The 16,436-nt window shown below is 32.7% G+C and overlaps 3 protein-coding genes across 4 annotated transcripts; 2 read left to right on the forward strand and 1 right to left on the reverse strand.

Annotated features, from left to right (window-relative positions):
- Positions 1-1,661: 1,661 nt before the first annotated feature.
- Positions 1,662-3,452, forward strand: LOC133299005 (aspartyl protease family protein At5g10770-like). Its single transcript, XM_061498394.1, has 2 exons — positions 1,662-1,827; positions 2,185-3,452. The coding sequence occupies exons 1-2, from the start codon at positions 1,662-1,664 to the stop codon at positions 3,450-3,452; spliced, it is 1,434 nt and encodes a 477-aa protein (XP_061354378.1).
- Positions 3,453-4,390: 938 nt separating this feature from the next.
- LOC133298993 (cell division control protein 2 homolog C-like) lies at positions 4,391-6,535 on the reverse strand. Of its 2 annotated transcripts, XM_061498380.1 has the most exons (5): positions 6,407-6,535; positions 5,869-6,196; positions 5,700-5,769; positions 5,372-5,510; positions 4,391-4,483 (listed from the first exon to the last, which is right to left on the reverse strand). In XM_061498380.1, the coding sequence occupies exons 1-5, from the start codon at positions 6,533-6,535 to the stop codon at positions 4,391-4,393; spliced, it is 759 nt and encodes a 252-aa protein (XP_061354364.1). The 2 variants fall into 2 exon arrangements, with proteins under 2 accessions (XP_061354364.1, XP_061354363.1); XM_061498379.1 differs by having other exon boundaries at positions 5,869-6,535.
- A 3,089-nt stretch (positions 6,536-9,624) lies between these two features.
- Positions 9,625-13,233, forward strand: LOC133298983 (ent-kaurene oxidase-like). Its single transcript, XM_061498366.1, has 8 exons — positions 9,625-9,769; positions 9,871-10,031; positions 11,213-11,374; positions 11,489-11,629; positions 11,718-11,972; positions 12,057-12,218; positions 12,616-12,810; positions 12,910-13,233. The coding sequence occupies exons 1-8, from the start codon at positions 9,625-9,627 to the stop codon at positions 13,231-13,233; spliced, it is 1,545 nt and encodes a 514-aa protein (XP_061354350.1).
- Positions 13,234-16,436: the final 3,203 nt, after the last annotated feature.

Here is a 16,436-nt window from a genome sequence, read left to right on the forward strand (position 1 = left end):
AATAATAATAATCTCACATTCCTTCCCTAATACAAGCATAAACAAGAACAAATCTTTTTTCTTTTTTATATTCGAATTTTACATGATAGAGTTATATAAAGAGAGAGACTATAAGAGTTCTGACCATTGACAGAATATAAAATATATACTGTCAATGGAATAAAGTATCTGAGAGGAAAAGTATACAAACTTTGATAGTGGGTTTGAACATATATAATGCATTGGAATGAAAATTATATAAAAGTAATATATATATATATAGATATTTTAGCTTAAGTTCTGACCATTAACATAATTGGATCAGACAAGTATGAATAAATAAAAGGATAACAACAAGATTACATGTGCCTATATGAGAATAGCTTAGACGCCCATCACTTTGGATTTAAGAAACTCAAGTGTTATCGCCACCCTCCTTTGACAGCAACTTTAGATTAGATTTTTTTTTTTTTTTTTCCAGATATGCTGTTATATATATGTAACCATTAACCGAACTGAATTTGACAAAACGGGAGTAAAGCAAAGTATATATTAGTACAATAATCACATGAAAGACCATTGATCAAAACTGAAGAAGTACTAATAATTGTTACACAACAATTAATAGGATGACTTATTGATCAGAAACAGTAGAAAAAGGGAACTGCCAGTCACATCTAACAAATAACAACTACCAAGTGGTGCAACATTCTGTAAGAATGTTTCAATTAGAGATCCTAAGTGTGCTACTACCCTTGTAACATTCCAACACTTGGTTTAACTAGGAATTTGTATTCCTTTGCAAAAGCATGCTTGTTGAATATATAAGCCATACCTGCTCCAATTAACCTACTGAGAACTGTTATGCCTTGTGTACAAATATAATATATCTAATTACTTATATTTGTGACTCCGATACAAAATGTTCCACAAGTATTTACAAGAAAAGAATACTATCATGCTAGAGAAATGTGAAGCTACTAATATTAAATTGTTTTTTATTGGAGTGCAGAATTCAAGAAAATTAAGATTCATTTTGGATTGCAAGTGCCAATGTCTCGGAGAAACAACTATAACAGATGGAATTTAATATAAAAGCCAGAAGAAATGGCACTGGAACTGTTTTAAGTATCACTTTCTCAAAACTGATTACTCTGTTCGTTTTCAGCTTTCTACAAAACAAAATAAATCCAGCTAGTAAGTAGACACAACCAAGTACCCCACCTAGTAAAAAAATAATCTCGAAACAGTAAAGAGACATTGCCTGAACACACCAAATTTCATGTACTAATGAATCTCTAATAGTTTAAGGCTCTCATCTTCTGTGGAAAAGGTGTAACCTTGAAGGGTACTGGGTCTTATTTTTTAGGGCTTAAAAGAGACCAATAACATGGAAAATCCAAAGTCCCTCGACCCACTTCACTACCACCAACAGAACACTACTTTTCTTAATATGTGCACGTGAAACCCCAATAATTCCTCATGCACAAGTGGGGTCTAAAAGCCAGTCCTTCCTCTTTTGTTCTCATGCCAAAATCCATCACTCAGAATCTCCTCCTTTAGGCCTTCAACACCACTCTCCTCTCTCACTCTCAATGTTTCTTCTCCGTTTCCTCCCTTAAATTCTTCCATCACTCTTTCCAAATTCATCTTTCTTTACAATCCCTTACCATCCCCCATTAATGGCTAAGGCGACGGCTATGTTGTCATTATTTCTTTCCCTTGTTTCTCTTTATCTCATCATTGCAAATGGGGTTAGCTCTTTTGAAGAGAAGAAGATCTTCAATTTGCAAATATTGCAGAGGAAACTACAACTTGATACCCAGGGTTGCCTCCTCCCGGAATCAAGTGAGTTTAACAGGAAAAGGGAAGTTCATAGATTTTAAGTTTTTCTGAGCATCATGTCATATTTCACTTTGGATCTACGACTACTTAATCAAAACTACTTTCCCTTTTACTGTTAGAATCTAAGAAAGTTTTCTTTTTCATTAAAAGAAAAAACCCATCATTGGTCTCAATTAATCTATTATAGTCAAAGTCTTAAAGAAGAGATTAACTGGCTTGCACAAAAGCTTGTCTTGACTTTCATACTTCTTTAGGTTGCATTATGTTTTCTATGACTAATTTGTGCTTCAAATTAAAATTTAAAATTTTCTATTATTTTATCAGTGCAGAAGTGAAATCCCTTTTTATCTGAATTCTCAGGACGGGTGAAATGTGCTATTATACTGGAAATGAAGGATAGAGGTCACTGCTCAGAGAAGAAAAGTGATTGGAACAGAAGGCTTAAGAAACAGTTAATATTAGATGATCTTCGTGTTCGTTCAATGCAAAACAGGATTCGAAAAATGGTCTCTGGTCATAGTATAGAAGCTTCAGAAACCCAAATTCCATTAGCTTCTGGTATAAACTTGGAAACTTTAAACTACATCGTGACTATTGGATTGGGTAGCCAGAATATGACTGTGACAATTGACACCGGAAGCGACTTGACATGGGTCCAATGTGAGCCTTGCATGTCATGTTATAATCAACAAGGACCTGTATTCAAGCCTTCTACCTCCTCTTCATATCAATCAATTCTGTGCAATTCATCAACCTGCCAATCGCTTCAATTTGCTGCAGGAAATACAGGAGCGTGTGGAAGTAGTCCATCAACTTGTAATTATGGGGTTAACTATGGTGATGGGTCCTATACTAATGGGGAGCTCGGTGTTGATCACCTTAGTTTTGGAGGTGTTTCAGTGAGTAATTTTGTATTTGGTTGTGGTAGAAACAACAAAGGTCTATTCGGAGGAGTCTCTGGTCTTATGGGCTTGGGAAGAAGTTACCTCTCATTGATATCTCAAACCAATGCTACATTTGGAGGAGTTTTCTCATACTGTTTACCAACAACTGAGACTGGAGCTTCTGGGTCATTGATTATGGGTAATGAGTCTTCAGTTTTCAAAAATGTTACTCCCATAGCTTACACCAGGTTGGTTCCAAACCCACAGCTATCCAACTTTTATATACTCAATCTCACCAGTATAGATGTTGGTGGTGTGTCTCTGCAAGCTCCAAGCTTTGGCAATGGTGGGATCATAATTGATTCCGGGACAGTGATAACAAGACTGGCTCCACCTCTCTACAAGGCTTTGAAGGCAGAGTTCTTGAAACAGTTTTCTGGTTTCCCTTCAGCACCAGGTTTTTCAATTTTGGATACCTGTTTTAATCTCACTGGGTATCAAGAAGTAAGCATGCCTACAATTAGGATGTATTTTGAGGACAATGCTGAGCTGAATGTGGATGTAAGTGGCATATTCTATATTGTAAAAGAGGATGCTTCACAAGTTTGTTTGGCTCTTGCAAGTCTTTCTGATGCATATGACATCGCCATTATTGGGAATTATCAGCAGAGGAACCAAAGAGTAATATATGATACCAAGCAGTCCAAAGTGGGATTTGCAGGGGAGCCATGCAGTTTCACTTGAATAGGGAATTTTGCTATAAAAGATGTCTTATGGAGGATACCATTCTTAAGCAAATAGTCAGCAAAATCTTTAAAGTTTTCTCTCTTCAGACTATATACATATAACTATGTTTACTTATTAGAAAGTATTAGCATAAGAGTGTCATTTATGAGGCTTTTCCTAGGTATATATATTATTATGTTTTAAACTGCATTCAAAGAAGGGCTTGAATTGTAAATGGACTCATTTTCTCTTAAATATAAGATATTATGAATTATGGAATAGGAAAGGAAACTACATTTGTAGTTTCAGTTCAAGAACATGGTAAATACAAAGTTGTGTCCATCTGCATTGATAAGAATTGCACCTCCATTAGTCATTACAATTTTAAAAAAATTATGTAAATTTCCCTTTTAACACTTGAAAGAAGCATATAAAAAAATACTATATCTTAAAAGCATAATGTGTTTAAAAACGCAAATCTGTTTTTACCAACAACAAAAAAAAAAAACAAAAATTACAAATCTGTGTTACTCAATTCATCAATTTACCAAAAAAATTGATGTTTTCTGCCTCTAAGCCTTCTTAAATTTTTGGTTTCCGCTTGCTCCTTGTTAGGACATTATCAGATAAAGATTAAATGGCAACCAATTGACTGCCAACATCTAACAACAAAATATTATGCGTTGACACAGTTAATAAGCATAGTCACATACTATCCCTTTCAATTTCAATAGATTATACAATTTCCGAGGTGCATAAAGTTTTTCATGAGTTCTAAAAGAGACCCAGAACTACCCCCAAGAGTGATTGTACTATCAACAAGATGATGAAATATTACAAAACATCAATTTGACAGGGATGATCAATTAAACTCCATATCCTGAATTAATTTTTATTTTCTGCCACATAATACTGCTTAACAGACATCTCTACCCAACCTTCCAACTAGAGTAACATTAAAATTGACACTTGTCAAGACCGTCAAAGTAGGGATGATCAAGTGCTGCTTTGGCAGATATCCTGTCGGCAGGATTATACTTGAGCATTTTCTGCAGGATGCGAAATTGCATAAAATTACTACCACAGTTTGATGGAAAAGATAAAAAGAAAAATGTATTATTGAACATGTTGGAAGTGAAGGTAGCATGTAGTTTAGTTATATGAAGTGCTATGGTATATACATAACCCAATTATATACCAAATATATGTACCAAAAAAAAAAAAAAAAATTCGCCAAATATTATATCATAATTTCAGAGCAACACTTCAAAGTTAGTTCAGATAAATTCACAGTCTAAGATATACTACAATACATCATCGAGTGTTGTCATCCTGTTTACCAATTTAGCCGGGAAAAGATACATTGCTGTGAAAATGAAGCAGAACACCCATGTCGTCACGTAGATTATTCAAGTCCATTGGTATATATATAACTGATACCCAATCATATTCCCCAAACCTTATATCATAATTTCAGATCAACACTTCAAAGTTAGTTCAGATAACTTCACAACCTAAGATATATTACAATACATCATATTCCCAATCATATATAACTGATAGATTATATATAACTGATACCCAATCATATTCCCCAAACCTTACATCCTGTTTACCAATTTAGCCGGGAAAAGATACATTGCTGTGAAAATGAAGCAGAACACCCATGTCAGATAGGCTATTCAAGTCCAATACACCCATTTTTTATGCTGGAGTCTGATCCACCAACTAAAACGCATTTCTATGTCCAATAAACTCTCAAATGTTTTGAGTTTATTGGACTGCGAGTATCAATGGATACAGAGAATCCATTAGGAAGTGTGTATATTATGACTGCGAGTTTGTCTTCGACAAATATTCTTATTTATGTTAACTTGGTCTCTAAAGGCCTATCAGTTTACAAGCACAAAGCATTTCAGTTAAAACGGAAAACTAACCGAAAGAAGGTCTACTCCCTCAGGTCCTAAGGTCGGCACAGTCCCTGCCAAGTTCTGAGGTTCCCACCGTGGGTAGACATGCCAATCACGCAGAGAAGTAACTCCTGGCCATTGCTCCTCTGTTGGAGTCCCCAAAACCCTGGGAAGCATCAAATGAAGCCAAAACCAAAGTTGAGAGTGACAGATCGAAATGTGACAAATCGACAAATTGAGAACAACACCCACAGGACTGTTTGAAAATAAAAGGAAAAAATTGCATTCTACATAGCTGGTAACAAAACATGCTTTAGGTGAGTATAGAATCATTGAAGAAAAGTGATTGTCATACTTGAATATGTGAAGGAGCTGCTGGAACTCAGAATCCCCTGCAAAAAGAGCTTGCCTTCTGACCATTTCAGCTACACAAACAAAACAAAATGAGGAGGAACACATATTATATCAGCACGCATGATTAAAACAAAAACATGATGGGAAATAGTGTTAATTAGTGTACAAACCAAAGATGCATCCGACAGACCACATGTCAACCCCAGTTGAGTAATGGGTGGAGCCAAGAAGAACCTCAGGTGCTCTATACCAGAGGGTGACAATCTCATGAGTGTAACTCTTAAGAGGGACAGTAAAGGCACGTCCAAGGCCAAGATCAGCGATCTTGAGAATACCGTTTTTCTGATCAAGAAGAAGGTTCTGGGGCTTGAGATCACGGTGGAGGACACCATGGCTATGGCAATGTGCAACACCCATGCAAAGCTGGAAGAGGAAGCTTTGTATCTGGGAAGGGGGAAGGGGTCTAGGGTTTTGGCCCTTGCGGTGTGAATCAATGAACTTCTTGAGATCAGTGTCAAGATATTCAAAGACAAGGTAGAGAATGGATTTGGTGTGGTTAGGGTTAGAACCACCACCAGCAGCAGCAGTGGTGTCTGGCTTTGTCTTTAGGACCTTGTCTACATACTCAACGTTGAGAAGACGAACGATGTAAATGGACTGTGATAACATCTGAAGGAGTGAAACCTCTCGGAGAGCCGTTGGAGGCACACCTTCTTCGTCCATCTCCAAACGTGTCTTCTTCAGAGCAACCACTTGCCCAGTTACCTTGTCCTTCGCCTTGTACACTTTTCCATACGTTCCTTCTCCAACCTTCTCAAGCTTCTCGTATTTCTCCATTCACCTCCTACTACTAGTTTCTCCTAATCCTCTACCACCACAAACACAACACAACAAATTGAAGATAATTTATCTAATCTCATTCCAACATCATCAAATTTTAACAGCGAAATCAATCAAAAAGGAACACAAGAAATTGGAGATCAATTTATCTAATCTGAAATTCAGAGTGATTGACGGCAAAATATAAAAAGGAACACAAGAATTTCAAGAATAAAACCACAAGAATTAGAAAAAAGTAAGAGAGATCAAGAAGAGAGTGAAGCAAAACCTGGTAGTGTAGAATGCAGCGAGCGCGTGAGAGAATAGATCAAAGGATTACGTGAAGAGTGAAGAAATGATTATATGAAGATTTATACTTAAAACAGAGAGAGAGAGAGAGAGAGAGAGAGAGAGAGAAATATTGGGTAACGGGCAGTTCCAGATCTGGGTATGGAGACGCGCCCTTTTGATTTTCAAATTGCCTTACTTATTACAACCTTTCAAATTATTTTATTTATTTATTATAAGTAATTACTCACATTGTTTTTCTTTTTAAATGACATAGAATTATGTGTTATTTTAATTAAAATTATTATATTTTATAATAAGAAAAAGAAAAATTATAAAGAAAAGAATAAAAAATAAAAATTAATTTAAATATTAAATAAATAATAATAATTTTAACTAAAATGACTATTCTTTCAAAAAAAATATTTTTTTATTTTTTATTTTTATTTTTATTTTTCTTTCCGTTTGAACTTTGAACGCAATTGCAAATTTGCAATCCCATCATACTTTTTTTGGTAACCATATATTCAGATTTAAATATTGTAGCGCAGAAAAATAATCTCTGTTTTACAAATAAGTAATAATTTCATATTCAAAATTGTCTGAGAAAATATGATTAAAACAAAGGAAATTTTCACTTACCTTTTGTGATATGGTGTGTATGATAGACAAGGTTTCAAACCTGTGGCTTAAATCTATTGTAATCACAGAAATGTATCACTTAGCTTTCTTGTGATTACATCCCTTATTGTATCATCATTTTATTAATAAAATTATAATAATAGCACAATATTTAAATTAAAAAATTATATATGTATAAGATCACAAGGATATAATTGATGCATTATATAATTTTAATAGGTTTTGATAGTAAGCTTGAAACATTGAGGGATTAAATAATATATTTATGTATTAAATGATGAGTTTCAAACCTCAGGAATTTAAGTAATATATTATGTAATAAAAAAATGAAAGTAAAATTTTCTCTTTAAAAAAATAAAAAACAATGCAATCAACCATAATGGTAAGTTTTACTTTCTATTAATCGTGGAATGAAATTAACATTTTAGTTTTATAGCAGTATTTATTATATTAAATGCTCATAGATTTGTTTAGTAAGTTTTCATAACTTATAAATAAATTTTTATATGCCACAAATTCACTATTAAATTTGCTACCATTAAGATTAATAATTTATTTTTTTGGTATTTACTTTTTATTTTTAATCAAATTCACATCACAAAGTCAATGAATAATTCTCCATATAAATATTTTTAACATTTTTTTTTTGTGGGGGGTGTAACAGTTAGAATTGTTAATTTTATCAGATACATACATTTTAAATAAAATTCGTAATACAAGAATCAAGTCACAAGGAAAAGATAATGAGAGCTGGCACAATTTGTTTTTTAACTCAAAAGCTAAAGTTTTTTAAAAATAAAAAGTTAAAAATAAAGATAAAAACTGCTTAGTAATTGGGCTTTATACTGAAAAAAAAATTTCCACTGGCTCATTGAAATGAGTGTTGTGCTTTTAAAGAGTGGCCCACCATAATTTTGAGTCGGTATTAAGAGAAAAAAAATTAAAATACATCTGGACTATTGTAGTTCTTCGATTAAAAATTTGACATTTGCTTAAAAAAAATTTAATCTATTTCCTCTCTCCTTCCCGTTGTGTATCTCATAAACACTAAATATACTCTCCTAACAATAGACAAGATGATATCCTTTAATAATTATATAAAGTTATTATAAGAGTTTTGAAAAAAAAAAAATTTGTTATAAGCAAAAAATAAAATAATTTATTATTAAGATAAGGCGTAAAATTAATAAATATAAATTTAGTATAAAAAAAAAGTTTTAAAAAATTAATATATATCTTAAAATAAGCTTTTAGCTTTTATTCTTTTAAAGCTTTTACTTTTTTATTCATTATAATAGTGAACTCTTTTTAGTTTTTATAATAAAAGCTTTTGTAAAAGTATATTTAACTGAATTTTTATTTATAAAAATAATATAGAAGCTTCAATTAGACACTACTGCATACTTGAAAAGAATAGTGGAGCAAAATCAATCCAATCGAGCAAAATGCAATAAGACTAATTAATAGGATTGAATAATGAAAAGGTGTTTACCACTTACCGGATAGAATCTGTCAGTGCATTGAATTAGATATATATTGTCATGTCATCATCCATTTGATACCATAAATACTATATGTACATATATACGACATATACCATAAATACTATGTTTACTATATATATATAAAAAAAAAATTCTGCAATTATTTTAGATAAATTTACTAGAACTACCGATTTATAACTATGTTCTTCCGAGAGAATATAGTTATAATTATTAACATTAAAGTTACATTTTTTTTCTCTCTCCACGTCAACCGACAGGTTATGAAAAGTAAATAGAGAGGAAAAAAAAGCAACTTTTGATATTATAACTATGTTCTCTCGTGAGAACATAGTTATAAAAGGTAGCTGTAGATAAGTTTATCTAAAATTGCTGCAGAAATGTTTACCCCTATATATATATATATATATATATATATATATATATATAGGTAGGACCTTTTGACACTCATCTTGTAACCGTTAGATAAAAAAAAATCAACGACTCTGATGTGTAAGCACGTGACTTCATTGATTTTTTTTTATCTAACAACTATAAGATAAGGTGTCAAATTTAAAATTTGACACCGATATCAAAGCATCCTACCTTATATATATATATATATATACACACACCGCATATACAATGTATGTAGTAGAGAGACAATAGAGCTTCCTGTGTTAAGTTAGAACAACAATGGACAACCTGAGAGCTATCCATCAAGTAGTTCAGACAGAGACCTTTGCCACCTCCGCCGTGGTGGGTGTTTTGTCTTTGCTCTTTTTGCTCTTTCTCAAGCTCAGAGTCAGAGACAAACATTCCAAACTTCCCACAGTACCAGGTATCATTATAATTAAACTTGTTTTAGATTTATGTATTTTATATGATTATGAGCATGAAATGGTTAAATTAATAAATTGGGTTAAATGAATGTTGTTGCAGCGGTTCCAGGGCTACCAGTGATAGGGAATCTGTTGCAATTGAAAGAGAGGAAACCTTACAAGACCTTCGTACAGTTAGCCGAGAAATATGGGCCCATTTATTCCATCAAAACCGGTGCTTTCACTGTCATTGTCCTCAACTCCGTGCAGGTTGCTAAGGAGGTTAGTCAACCCAAAAACCCACATCCAACTTGATAAAAGTACTGTTTTTGACCCTTGTCAGATGAAGGTTCTGGTTGTGGTTAACTTGTAATTATCGATTATTTACAAGGTGACATCTATACCACATCCCTTACGAGGTGTTACCATTAAATTTGGGGTGTGGTGTATACTTCACCTATTTTACACAACCTTTGTACAAGTGGAAAACAATGACCCTCAGTTGATTCCCCTAAACCTTCAAAGTGATGGGCATCATCTCAACTTGATTTCTAGTCAGAGCCTGATTGTTTTCTTTAAAAAAAATATTACAATGAGATTTATGTTCGTCTTGAAAACTATCCAGTAAGTTAAGTTGACAATTTCAACATTTTGTCACCGTCTTGTCAAATGTTAAGGTGACATTACTTTCTTCATAATTTGTCATTCGGTTATAATTTTTCTACACAAACAAAAGAGGAGTGAATTTCACCACTCTTTTTTTTCTCTCCTCGTGTTATTTATCTCATTTTATATGAGATAAACAATTTTTCTACACACACAAAAGAGAAGTGGGTCCCACCACTCTTTTTCTCTATCTCCTCTTACCCGTGGGTCTCACTTGTAATTTTGTTTCTACAACATAACATAAGTAACTAATTTTCTACAACATGAGAAACTATTTCCCTTTGTCATTTCTGATATTTTTTTGTAGGTCCATTTTCAAGAATAATGGTAAAAGTATTTGCTAGCAAACTGACTTTTTTTGGCATGCCATTTGAGTCCTATATAATGGATTTGATGAAGCATAACTGTTAACATTAGAAATTGGAATATATCTCTGTATGCGGAAGGTTAATGAGACCCACTTAGTCCTCACTCTCCTCCACAAAAAAGTAGTGTGCCCCAAGGGGCAAATTGAGGGAGGCTTATAAACTCTTTCACTTCTAGTGTCTTGTCTAATGTGGGATTTCTACCCACACATCTTTTTCACCTTCTCTTTTTGTCTTCTTTCTCAACCCACTTCTTATTCATAAGTCATGGGATTTAGACACAAAATCCAACAATAACCATACTGCTTTATTTATTTTTTTATCTGATTCGTTCAAACAGGCAGTGGGGACCTTGATTCTTTATCATTTGTCACAGTTCATCCATATAATTCTTTTTATTTCTGATTGATAGGATTTTTATGGTTATTTCAGGCAATGGTGACAAGATTTCCGTCCATTTCAACAAGGGCGCTGTCAAATGCACTGAAAGTTCTGACTTATGATAAATGCATGGTTGCTACAAGTGACTACAATGATTTTCACAAAATGGTCAAAAGGCATATTCTTACAAACGTTCTAGGAGCCAATGCACAGGTTTGTTATAATAACTTTCTGGTTACCTTAAGAATATCTAAGTGTATAGAACTCTCTCTTTTGGTTTTCTCGCTGAGGTTACTCTGAAGTGTTTTTTTCCCCTCCATTATTCAGAAGCGACACCGTTCCCACAGAGAAACCATGATGGAAAATATTTCAAGGCAGTTTCAAGAACATGTGAAGACCTCCTCTGCTTCGGCTGTTAATTTTAGAAACATATTTGCATCTGAACTTTTTGGACTAGCACTGAAGCAAGTGAGTCCCTCCTTAAATAATTGTTAATAGACATATTTCTGAGAGAATAGGATAACAATTATTATACTGAACATGTGGGAATTTGCAGGGTATGGGAAACAATGTAGAATCTGTTTATGTGGAGGAGCTTATGAGAACTTTGTCAAGAGAGGACATATATAAGATTCTAGTGCTTGACGTGATGGAAGGTGCACTTGAGGTGGATTGGCGAGATTTCTTTCCATACTTGAAATGGATTCCAAATAAGAGTTTTGAGATGAAAATTCAGAAAATGACCTTCCGCAGAAAAGCTGTGATGAAGGCTTTGATGAATGAACAAAAAAAGCAAATGGCTTCAGCAAAGGTAGGGCCTTGTTGTGAACAATTGCAAATCTATGCAATGCCTATGATAGATTTATCCTTTATTTTGTTGTTTGGGATGTCACAGGAAGTAAATTGTTATCTTGAGTACCTGTTATCCGAAGCAAAAGAACTCACAGAAGAACAAGTTTCCATGCTGCTTTGGGAGACCATAATTGAGACATCAGATACTACATTAGTCACAACTGAGTGGGCTATGTATGAACTTGCTAAAGACAAAAGACGCCAGGTTGTTTGTTTTTCTTTTTGTGTTTGGCTAACAATATCTACTGGTTTATTCAGTTAGTTGTTTTTCTCATTCTTATTGTAAAAAATCTATTCAGTCTAAAAGCTTAAGCTATTGGGTTAGGACTTTTTTAATAGTTTATATACTCACTCTAACACGTCTCCTCACAAGAGAGTCCATTGAGCTTGAAAGGTGGATAATGTATCAGGTCCAACCTATCTGTGCTAAGAAATTCCACAAAGAAAATGGGGGGCAACGAGGCTTGAACCCGAGACACGAGGCTCTAATACCATGTAAAGAACCAATTCAACCCAAAAGCTTAAGCTATTGGGTGAGGGTCTTTTTAATGGTTTATATTATTCTCTGACACAGTGTGTCACTCTTTTCCTTTATATAACAGAATCGTCTTTATGAGGAGCTTCAAAATGTTTGTGGATTTGAAAAGCTTACTGAAGACAAATTATCTAAGCTACCATACTTAGGGGCTGTCTTCCATGAAACTTTAAGGAAGCATAGTCCAGCTCCAATGGTCCCACTAAGATATGTACAAGAAGATACCCAACTTGGAGGATATCATATTCCTGCTGGAAGCCAGGTTGGTGGATCTTTTGAATTTACCATGCATATTATTCTTCTATTTGTATATGATTATTGATTACCAGCATTATATTATTGACAAGGGTCTTGTTAACAGATTGCAATAAACATATATGGATGTAACATGGACAAGAACCAGTGGGAAAATCCTGAGCAATGGATGCCTGAGAGATTTCTTGATGAGAAATATGACACCATGGATTTGTACAAGACTATGGCGTTTGGAGCAGGAAAGAGGGTGTGTGCAGGGTCTCTTCAGGCAATGTTGATTTCTTGCACAGCAATTGGTAGATTGGTTCAGGAATTTGAGTGGAAGCTCAATGAAGGGGAGGAAGAAGAGAATGTGGATACGGTTGGCCTTACCACCCACAGGCTCCATCCACTGCAAGTGAAACTCAAGCCAAGAAATCAAAGCAATTGAGAAGATATATAGTCATTGGCACCTTGCTGGCTATGTATTTATTAAATGAAATCCATCTCTTAAGCCTGCCATGTTCTGAAAGAAAGAAGAACTAGTGAAATAAAATTTCAGTATTAATAAAATAAGAATGACCAAGGCTTTTATTATATTCGCCATATTGTGTTTATGTTTCAATCTAAACCATTAATCGGCATATGGAATAATAATAAGGATTTTATTTCTGTTAGGTCACATTAGAGAAATTTGGGGTATGTTGGATTGTGTTTTGATTTTTTTGTTCTTAAAACTGTTTTGTAGAATAATTATGGAAACAGTTGTTTTCTATGTTTTTTTATTTTGAAAGTTAAAAACCAAAACAGAAAACAAAAACAACTCAGACATGTTCTCTAAATTTGATTCTAAAAACAAAAAAACAGTTACAGTTTTTAAAACTTTTTTTATAATACAGGTCTTACCAAACGAGTTTTTTTGTTTTTTGTTCTAAAAACTAAAAAACTGTTTTTGAAAATAGTATTCAAACAGAGCCTTGATTTCTGTTTTGCAAAACAGTTTTTTAGTTTTCAAAACAAAAAAACTAAAAAACTCGTTTGGCAAGACCTGTTTTGTAAAAAATGTTTTGAACTTTCGACTTTCGTGTTCTATTTTTTTTTTTAAGTAAAATGGGTGGGTCTACCAACAAGATTTTTATTACGTGACCTAATAGAAACAAAATTCTAATAATAATAATATATTGATTTTATTACATTTTTTGGGTGCATATTTGAATTAGTTCATTTTTAAAATGAGATTAATGTTTGTCATGTCGTAGGAGATAAGATTATTTTTTATACACGTATAAAAATGTGTAGAGTCCATGTGATGTCATGTCGAGAAAAGAGAAAAAAAAAAAAAAAAACATGGATATTATGTAGTTTTATGTATGTGTAGGAAATAAATTTTTTTTTTTTGTTGAAATTACAGGGAATCGAACACACTAACACACATCTTATTACACACACCCACACCACTAGACTAGCCCTAGTGGATCCAAATAAATAAAATTATTTCTTACAATATAATAAACATTAATCCGTCTAAAATACAATCCTTTTTTTATAATTTGTTGAGAGAATTTAAAAAAACATCTCTTGTATTCTTAAACAAGCATTTCGAAAAGTTCTTTTAATTAATGCAACATTAATTTTTGTTTTAATTTTTTACTTAATAATAATAGTGAGGGAGAAAATGAACAGTGAATAATATTTTAAACAGAAGTGGAGGGAGGAGTATGTTATGGTCCTCCAACTTTGTAATTTCCTTTATATTTTATTTTTTTTTGTAAATCTTGTTGATTGCACTAGCAAAATAATTCATATAAATTACTTTTTACATATTGGAAACTTTTATGTAAAATAAAATTAAAAAAATTACTTAAAAAAATATATTGGTAATACAGGAGTACTCTAACGGTCGGATTGATCTATTTAACTCGCCACAAATTATGGATTGAGTTGTGATTTCTAATCTATCATGGACAGGTTGACCTCTCTAGTTAATTTTTTATTTTTTTAAACAATATTAATCAATTATTTTGTTTGCCCCTCTTTTGTTTTTTTTGACACATTTGCATTTATAGAGAGTATAATTTTTTTAAAAAATTTACTTTTCTAATATGTTGACAGTTTGGAGGTGGCTTGGGTGAGTTGAAATTTTCAATCCATTTTTAAAAATAAAACAGGGTGGATTGGTTCATTTTAAGATGGGTTGGAGGCGGGATATATTATCCATTTTGTTACCTCTATGATTTTGGATTATGTATATGCTTTCTTTTTTCACTGAGTTCCTGATTTTAAGTATTTTTAATAAAAAGAAGTTTAGTCAAATGAATTTCATTTTACTTAAAATTAAATTACTTAATAAATTTTCAATTCTTATATAATACACACACAGGATTAAAATTTAATTAAGATAGAACAAGAACATCATTTTATAAATGAAAAAAATAAAGAGTAACAATTAAAAATATTTTTCAATGTAACCAAATTATGTATATAAAGCTAATGTGTGTGTATATATATATTATACAACCAAATTCATGTCGTTTAATTATTAAATTTTAAATATGAGTTTCTTTATTATACTTTATGAAAAGCGTGCTTTACACTTTTAACCAAATATTAACTTTAAAATATTTTAATTATAATTTTTATTAAAATAAAATAAATATACACTAAATATTTATTCATTAAATAAAAAAGTTGCAACTGTATACATTTAATTACAAGCTTTTTTTTAATAAATTAAAAGCTAATTGATAAATGATAAATCTTTATCTTTTAGCTGATAAAATGGGTGGGTATTTTCTCTCCTCTAGGTCCTCTAGGTAGTATTGATTTTCCTCTGCATATATAAAACTAAATTCCTCACTTGTCTTTAAAGGGCGGTTTGAAAATAACAATTGGATGATCCATCTTTAATAATTAGAAGCTCAACAAAAATTTCATTAAAGGTAGTCCTTAATGGCCATAAAAGGCAAGTTTTGTTATGTTTGATTTTCATGCTTTTTTGGTGCACTATGACCACCATCAGATGTTTTTTAAACAGGGTGCTATCCAGTACCAAGATATGGGTGTTACCAGCAATAAAATGATGTGCTGATTTGATAGAGAAATTGCCATCATGACTTCAACTCCAAGCTAGGAAATCATTAATTCCAGCATATGAGGAATGAGGTTTGGTACTAGCAATATTTTGCTACAAACCTGCATTGCCATAAGTTCCTCTAAATTAAAGCTTCCGGATTATTCCATCCATCGTTCACATCAGCAAGATTTATTCATTTTTTTCTTTAATTTATAGTAAAAATTCAATTCTTATTTTTAGCTAAGAAAAACAAATGTAAATTATGGATTCGGCTAATATAATTTTATGATTACAAGAGCCACATCTGCGGGACTTTGACCAAAGTAACACCTTTTGACTAATATTTTACCGGTATGCCACCTTACATTTCGAAATTTTCAAAATGCCACGTTTCAATCCCGCTACACCAACCAGCGATATTGTCAGATGACACGTGGCGGTCAGCCATGGTGATCCATTCCCGCTGGTATGACAAGCTAGAATGACTTGTCAATCAACCAGTCTGCACACTTTGAAAAGCAAGACACGTGTCACCCTCCCACCATTCGCGCTGGTCAACCCAGCTATATTCGCTGTACTTT

This window comes from Gastrolobium bilobum, unplaced genomic scaffold (genome assembly GCF_033153095.1).
Source record: "Gastrolobium bilobum isolate Gb01-03AN ecotype WA unplaced genomic scaffold, APGP_CSIRO_Gbil_v1 utg37919, whole genome shotgun sequence".
Lineage (NCBI taxonomy): Eukaryota > Viridiplantae > Streptophyta > Magnoliopsida > Fabales > Fabaceae > Gastrolobium > Gastrolobium bilobum.

Excerpts from the sequence above, each read along its gene's own strand:
- LOC133298993 (XM_061498379.1), bottom strand. The coding sequence starts at position 6,535 with ATGGAGAAATACGAGAAGCTTGAGAAGGTTGGAGAAGGAACGTATGGA. Across the intron at positions 5,511-5,699 it reads CAGCTCCTTCACATATTCAA|GGTTTTGGGGACTCCAACAG; the intron begins GTATGACAATCA and ends GATGCTTCCCAG. Across the intron at positions 4,484-5,371 it reads AGGGAGTAGACCTTCTTTCG|AAAATGCTCAAGTATAATCC; the intron begins GTTAGTTTTCCG and ends CGCATCCTGCAG.
- LOC133299005 (XM_061498394.1), top strand. The coding sequence starts at position 1,662 with ATGGCTAAGGCGACGGCTATGTTGTCATTATTTCTTTCCCTTGTTTCT. Across the intron at positions 1,828-2,184 it reads TTGCCTCCTCCCGGAATCAA|GACGGGTGAAATGTGCTATT; the intron begins GTGAGTTTAACA and ends CTGAATTCTCAG.
- LOC133298983 (XM_061498366.1), top strand. The coding sequence starts at position 9,625 with ATGGACAACCTGAGAGCTATCCATCAAGTAGTTCAGACAGAGACCTTT. Across the intron at positions 9,770-9,870 it reads CAAACTTCCCACAGTACCAG|CGGTTCCAGGGCTACCAGTG; the intron begins GTATCATTATAA and ends ATGTTGTTGCAG. Across the intron at positions 10,032-11,212 it reads CCGTGCAGGTTGCTAAGGAG|GCAATGGTGACAAGATTTCC; the intron begins GTTAGTCAACCC and ends TGGTTATTTCAG.